The following is a 7565-nucleotide window of genomic DNA, read 5'->3' on the forward strand; positions in this document are numbered from 1 at the left end:
CCCCCCCCCCCCCCTCTTTTCTGGCAGCAATCGTGCAGGTCAGGGAAACAGACTCTTAGTCCCTGCCTCCGTTTGCACCGTCTGCCAGCACAGAATCCGCGACATCCGCTCAATGCAGCTCCTGCCTTGGGTGGTGCCACTTTCCTAGATGTTCTGGTCTCCGCGACGGCAACCCCTCGACGGGTTTCATCGCGCCATGTTGGCAGGTCGCAAACCCAAATCATCCGGGTACCCCAATGCTTGCCCAAGGGCGCCCAGTCCCAAGGCCACAACAGCAATTGCGTCCTGGCCTTCCACAACCTAGGCGTAGTCACCCCTCACTTACCCCTAGAGTGGCGGCGTCACCCCTCAAGCACTTCAGAATTCTGCAGTTCAACTGTAATGGACTAACTGGGAAGATTACGGAGATAGTCGATTTAATGAAGCGGCACAACATCCGCATTGCTGCGATTCAAGAGACTAAACTCACAGCAAGATCTGCATTGCAGACCTGCTCTGGTTATAGTGTCCACAGGAAAGACCGCGAGAGCGGAAATGGAGGCGGCCTCGCGTTTATTATACACCACTCTGTGCAATATCATATATTTGATCCTGGCATCGACCGCAGTGACAATGTCTTAGAACGTCAAGGCCTATCTGTCCGGTTAGGCGATGCAAATCTAGAAATCATCAACATTTACATCCCTCCTGTCACCTGTTGCCCCAGTGGATACCGCCCTAATATCGAGGCCTTACTCACTGGCAACAATCGCATTATCTTAGGCGATTTCAATGCCCATCACGACCTATGGCATTCAAACTTGTGGGCGGACAGTAGGGGTGAGATGTTGGCGGATCAAATAGACGAAACGACGTTCTGCACAATAAACGGAGACGCCCCCACACGTATGGTAGGAAGCTGTCATAGCTCGCCAGATATCTCAATCGTGAGCGCAGAACTCGTAAACTGCGTCAACTGGCAGCCGATGGTAACATTGGCATCCGACCACCTGCCCATACTTATTTCGTTCGAGCGTACCGCCGACTTCATCGTCACCGAAAAACGCACTTTCATAAACTTCAAAAAAGGAAAGTGGGAAGAATATAAATCTGCAACAGACAGCAGCTTTGCTGCCCTCCCTATCCCGACTTATGCCCGCCAAGGGGAGCGTGCCTTCCGTAAGGTCATTGAATCCGCCTCGGCACATTTCATTCCCGCCGGGAGAATTCCCGAAATCCGGCCCCACTTCCCGGCGGAGGCCGCGAGCTTAGCGAGGGAACGCGACCTTATAAGACAGCTTGATCCAGGCGACCCCCAAATAAGGGATATAAACCAACGCATCAGATTGCTTGTGGACGAACACAAGCGGGCGAAATGGGAAGAGCACCTAAGAGGTTGTAACCTCTCTACCGGTGTAGGTAAACTTTGGTCCACCGTAAAGTCCCTATCGAATCCGACTAAGCACAAAGACAAAGTTTCCATCGCCTTTGGCGATAAGGTGCTGTCGGATGCGAAAAAATGCGCGAGCGCTTTCTGCCGACAATATATAATGCATCCTACGGTCGACAAAGATAGACGGAGAGCCAATAGACACGCACATAAACACAAACTCAGTGCGTCACCAATTACCATCACCGCTAGAGAGGTTGAGGGCGCCATTGGTCGCGCTAAACCATCCAAAGCAGTGGGCCCAGACGGCATAGCAATGCCGATGCTTAAAAACCTAGGGAAAGAGGGTTTCAAATATTTAGCGCATGTCTTCAACCTGTCTCTTTCCACCTTTGTCATACCCGAGAAATGGAAAATGGCCAAGGTGGTCCCGCTACTAAAGCCTGGGAAACCAGCTAACGTAGGTGAGTCATATCGTCCGATATCTCTCCTATCGCCAGTGGCAAAGACGCTTGAAGCCATTTTGCTCCCTTATTTCCAAGCACATTTGCAGCTAGCCCCTCATCAGCATGGCTTCAGAAAACTCCATAGCACTACCTCCGCGCTAAATGTCATTAGCACCCAGATAAATTGCAGTTTGAATCAATATCCCCACCATAGAACAGTACTCGTAGCGTTAGACCTATCAAAAGCTTTTGATACGGTCAACCATGGCTCGTTACTGCAAGACCTGGAAGGGTCTACCCTTCCCCCATGTCTTAAAAGGTGGACCGCAAATTATCTGGGTGGTCGGCAGGCATCGGTGCAATTCAGAAACGAAACATCAAAACAAAGGAGAATTAAACAAGGGGTGCCACAGGGTGGTGTCCTATCCCCGCTTTTGTTTAATTTCTACATATCTAAGCTACCTTCACCACCGGAAGGAGTCACAATCGTTTCCTACGCCGATGACTGCACAATAATGGCCACAGGCCCAGGCCCAAAGATCGATGAGCTATGCAATAAAATAAACGGCTATCTCCCTGATCTCTCCAGTTTTTTCGCCTCGCGAAACCTGGCATTGTCACCGACTAAATCTTCCGCGACCTTATTTACAACATGGACGCCCCAAATGTCGACCATATTGAACATCCACTTCGATGGCACTACGCTACCGACTGTCCTACACCCCAAAATCTTGGGTGTGACGTTGTTCAGGATCTACATTTTGGTGCGCACGCAACCGCAATTGTTTCAAGAATTCAGAGCCGTAATAAAATCCTCAAATCCCTTGCTGGCAGTACCTGGGGAAAAGATAAAGAAACGCTCTTGACCACATACAAAGCAATTAGCCAGCCGATTACGTGCTACGCGTCACCCATATGGTCGCCAAGCCTAAAAACCACCCACTGGAAGAAACTACAGGCCTGCCAAAATACTGCTCTCAGAATCGCCACAGGCTGTCTTCTTATGTCCCCAGAACACCATCTGCATAATGAGGCGAAAATACTCCCCATCAGGGAGAGAAATGAGATGCTGACCAAACAGTTTCTGTTGAATACCCAGAAACCTGGGCATCCCAACAGACATCTGATTGACGAACCAGCACCGCCTAGTGGCCTAAGGAGTCATCTCCGTAAGCATTTTGAGGAAATACGGCACCTGAGAACCCAGCCGTATGAAGCGGAAAAACACAAGCTGGTCCTTGGTGAACTCCATAGACAGGCGTCGGACCTTTATGTCGGGAATTGCCCGGCGAATCCAGTACTTGAAGAAAAATATCCAGAACTCGCAGAAGAGGAACGCATACTCCCCAGGGAAACGCGTGTCACTCTTGCTCAACTTCTTTCTGGATACTGTAACAGGTTAAACTCTTACCTATCCAGAATCAACCCCGACATACAAAATGTATGCCCTGCTTGCAATGTCTATCGGTACCCACACATTTTTTACACAAAAACTCATATGTACCCAATACAAGTTCAGGACGTTCATATTTATCGACACGCCGTCCGGTGTGGCCCAAATGTTGCAAATATACAGTTGGCACTGTTGAGAAAAAATATGGATCAATGAAAACAAGTAAAAGTGAAAGATTTTTTTTACCATCTGTTGTTACTTTACACATAAGACAGTGGTAACGACGACCAGCATCTACAAATTGCATATGAGCCTTGGAACGATTACATCTAATTGGACCCAACTCACCAAAATTTACAATGGGTGGCTCATATTCACCCTCAACCGTTCGTGCCATTGGTTAGACGGTAAGTGTACGGGACAAAGCTGTTGTTTTTAATAAATCAGCTGTTGCAGGTATGCAATACAAAGAGGACCTGCAAAGAAGAAAGATCAATGTAATTGCCAAACAAAACATTAATTTCGAATGGCGATACCTAACGTAACGTGGCGAAGAGTTACCCTGATCTTATACCACATATTTTGTGGTCACCAATGGTGGAAATAAACCCTGTTCGGATTTGGCATCTGATCGGGATCTAAACGGCCTTGGGCTTGATCATACTGTTGCGGCTGTTGATATTTACCAGTAACAGGTGCAGGTGGTTGCTAAGGAAAATAACACAAAAATAATCATCAGCAAATTTTAAAATATATTAGTTGTATTAGCATACATTATAGCCAGAACGTCGGGACGTGTTCGGGTATTGTGGGTTAACCCGGCATCGGCGCCTGTCCAGGTTGTGTTGGTAGCATCATTTGACCCATGTAGCCACGTGGTGCACCTGGTTGTTGTAGAGGATAACCTGGCTGTTGAGGTTGTGGTGGATAGCCCGGATGTTGTGGCATTGGCAGATAGCCAGGCTGGGAGGTTGTTGCTGCTGGTATCGTGGCATTGCATAACCCAGTTGCTGTTGTTGTATATACCTTGGTATAACTGTATGTGGTGTCATTTCCCCACCTGGTCCAGTAGATGCGGGAGGCATACCTGGAGGATCATGTTTCTCATGGCCACCAAATGGCTGGTGCATAGGGTGTTGAGGTTGTATTTGACCGGATTGTGACTGCATTAGACCAGACTGTCATCTCTGCCGGTGACAGTGCGCTTAGGTTGTGACTTTTGCTCCTCTTTGGTTTGCTGTGCAAAAAATATAAGTAAATAAATCACTGAAATGTATGCATGACAATATCGTAGCAACTCACTGTTGGCTTGTTGGGTACGCGCACGTAAGAAAAACCCTCTACATATCAAGTTGGATCTGCCGGCCCAGTCAATTGTAGAAGACACTTTCCGCGCATGGCTTGTATATAAGTTCTGTAAACAGAATAGATGATCAATTTAATATTCCATATATGTATCAATATCCAAAATTCACACCATTCTACAAGTTCTTTCAACTTACGGCGAGGTATTCCAAGGCGCAACCTTCACTTCATCATCCAACTTCAGCTGTGCGTCTTCATCGTCATCGTCTTGTGAAGCGAGTAAGAATGTTTCACCATAGCCAGCATCTTTTAAACGCTGTTTAGCCGCAATCATACTAAAGAAAGCGCAACATTGTTAGGGTGAAACCATGGCACGTATTTCTTCCTCGTAGGGTAAACGGAATTCGGGTTTTATAACCCACCAATTGCTATCCATGCCAGTACGTTTAAAATCTGCACATTGTTTTAAACATTTACGAATGCTGCTTTCGGAGTGAGCTGAAAATGCGCGTATGCGATATGAATTATCACTAGTTTTCCAAAATAAACGATAAAGGAAAACCTGAAAATATATATTTTTTAATTTTAATAAGCATTTTGCAGTTTTCTTATTTTTTACCTGTATAAAATCTGTTGTAAAATTATGTGCGCGTTTCGAATTTGGACCGGGCACTTCATAAAGGGGACATTCCTGCCCCACTGTAAAGACAGCATCAACAGCACGTATCCAATAATTGCTACGATTGCGAATAAGAAGGAAATCGGTGTGAATAATTTGTTGTGGATAGATAGGTGCACGATATATATTATTTTCTGTCTGTATGCATTGTCAAGGATGAAGTATTCCCAAAAAGGGGCTGGTGTGCGCAAATGCGACTTCATCATATTTGAAATCCTGAGGGCCATTATCCTTTGCAGCTTTGCGTTTATAATAGTTTTTAATTTTGGAACACATGCCAACCTAGTTTTTGTTATAAAAGAAATTGGAAATTTTTTTTATTGAACTAGAAAGAAATAATGCATTGCAACTTTACTTGATTCATTAAAGGTGGATGCTCTTCACAAAATTCCCATAAAATTATATCGCCGTCTTTACCATTGTACAGGTTTACAAGTATGATATGTATGAGAGGGAAACAATTTCTTTCCCTTTCTAACACACGGCAGTTTGACACTTCGGTCAGTGTCAAACTAGCGTGGAACCTGCGTGGAACTTGAATTTTGACACTGAACGAAGTGTCAAAATTACCGGGGTTGCTTCGTCGAAAGCGACACAGGGAAACAAAAAAAGGAGCGGAATATCAGATATGGGTTGCTGTGATAGTAAATTTTTTTGAACGAATTTAGTATGAAAATGTACTGCACCTATATGGGTCCTACAGAAAATTATACAAAAGTCTTGAATTGGGCTATCTGAGGACACGTAGTTATTCCAGTATTAAGAATACAAACACGGGTGCTAAGTTTTTCTACCCGCTCAAAAGTTCTCCTCGAAAACCAGTTTGAAACCGAGCTCGACTGCAATAACCCGTCCAAAAATGTGGAAAGAGAAATGAAAAGACGTGTTTTATCCTGTTATCAATAGTCCAAAGGCAAAAAAGTATTCGAATTATTGGAAGCGAGGCAAAAACGCGTCTATTAATACCTCCCCCGACAGATTTGGTCGTGTTTTAGCAATCGTCCCCGGAAATAAAGTATCACAATTTGGCAATTAAAATTGTCCAAAACATATGGATTTTAAAGAGAGATGTAATTTAGTGCTCGTTTGAAAGTAAATAAGGATATTTTATTTGTAATTTTACAATAAAAATTTTACGCAGTTTTTGTTAGCAGCTACTACACTTTTCTTGGACCTAAGAGGTACAACAGTGCCAAATAGCATCCACACAAAAAACTAACAGGAACAAGAATTTTATCAGGTGAGCGTGGCTGTGTATGTGCGTGCTGTTCCATATCCTACTTGTAGACCTGTACTATGCCATATACGTCTGAGTGTTAATGGAAACAAAGAGAGTATGTATATACAGAATTAAACTATATAAAAGTGAAACAACATACCGATATAAATGGTGAACGCAATTCAACTACAGGTGTCGAGTTTTGTATTAAATTGCCGCCACCCACATTCAAACGCAATGTCGGTTCAGTCTTGGGTTGATAATAGCTGTGGAAATTACTCTTTAGTTAACAAACGTTTTATCAAAGAGAATAAATACAATAAGAGCCGTCACTCGTTATTTTGTGGCGAGTATCTCGCTGGAAATGAAAAAATTTATGCTGAATGTTTTCTGAGAGGGACATTTTTAATTGTCTCGCATTTATCCATTCCGTTTAGGCCCCTTGTGCAACTGTGATTTTTGGAAAGAGAATTAAATAAATTAATTACATCCAGTCGAAAAATAAACACAAATACCCCACGAAAATGTATAGAAGACATTTATAAACATCTCGCCCAAAAAAAAGTAGCGACTACCTCTCAGTATACATCGAGTAAATGCCAAAAAAATAACGAGTGACGGCTCTTATTGTATTTATCCTCTTTGGTTAAACGGATCACGATCTGGACTCGTTGGTTGCGTTGTATATTCGGCCAATACAATAATAACACCTGCTTTACCCAATAAAGTCTTTGATTTTTAACTTGGGGATTTGGTATTTTAATTTTAAGTGGTGTACTTGTATTCTTGCCCTGCAAAAACGCTCCACGTCATTTTACTAGTCATTTTACGGTCATTGTGACTTTCTGCAGCGGTTATATTCATAGTCACGTTTGCATGGGCGTGATGAACTTTTGTGACCAAATTTTCCGTTTCGTTCCTATTAATGTGATCGTGCATTCCGCTCCCACTTATAGGATGTGAGCATAGCACTGTGCTGCTCACACACGTCACAATGCTCGTCAAATGGCGGTCATTTTTCCGTCATTTCACTCTACATTTTCGAGTCATTTGACAATCAATTTTACTGCGGTTTTACCATTTATATAACCGCCATATAACGTGAATTTTGCCTGCAGATTTACTTTACCTGGAGCAGCCATATGAATAAAATA

General features: G+C 43.8%; 1 protein-coding gene across 4 annotated transcripts; it reads right to left on the reverse strand.

Annotated features, from left to right (window-relative positions):
- Positions 1 to 19: 19 nt before the first annotated feature.
- LOC137237078 (protein transport protein Sec24C-like) lies at positions 20 to 7480 on the reverse strand. Of its 4 annotated transcripts, none has more exons than XR_010948798.1 (9): positions 6927 to 7477; positions 6572 to 6861; positions 5133 to 5474; positions 4711 to 5075; positions 4511 to 4622; positions 3982 to 4445; positions 3745 to 3916; positions 3455 to 3684; positions 20 to 3397 (listed from the first exon to the last, which is right to left on the reverse strand). XR_010948798.1 is itself a non-coding variant. In XM_067760301.1 (9 exons), exons 7-9 carry the CDS (start codon positions 3603 to 3605, stop codon positions 3237 to 3239), a joined length of 258 nt encoding a protein of 85 aa, XP_067616402.1. In that variant the 5' UTR covers positions 3606 to 3684; positions 3745 to 3916; positions 3982 to 4445; positions 4511 to 4622; positions 4711 to 5075; positions 5133 to 5474; positions 6572 to 7480; the 3' UTR covers positions 20 to 3236. The 4 variants fall into 4 exon arrangements, 1 of the variants encoding a protein (XP_067616402.1); XM_067760301.1 differs by having other exon boundaries at positions 3455 to 3502; positions 3557 to 3684; positions 6572 to 7480; XR_010948799.1 differs by having other exon boundaries at positions 3557 to 3684; positions 6572 to 7474.
- Positions 7481 to 7565: the final 85 nt, after the last annotated feature.

This window comes from Eurosta solidaginis, chromosome 1 (genome assembly GCF_040869045.1).
Source record: "Eurosta solidaginis isolate ZX-2024a chromosome 1, ASM4086904v1, whole genome shotgun sequence".
Lineage (NCBI taxonomy): Eukaryota > Metazoa > Arthropoda > Insecta > Diptera > Tephritidae > Eurosta > Eurosta solidaginis.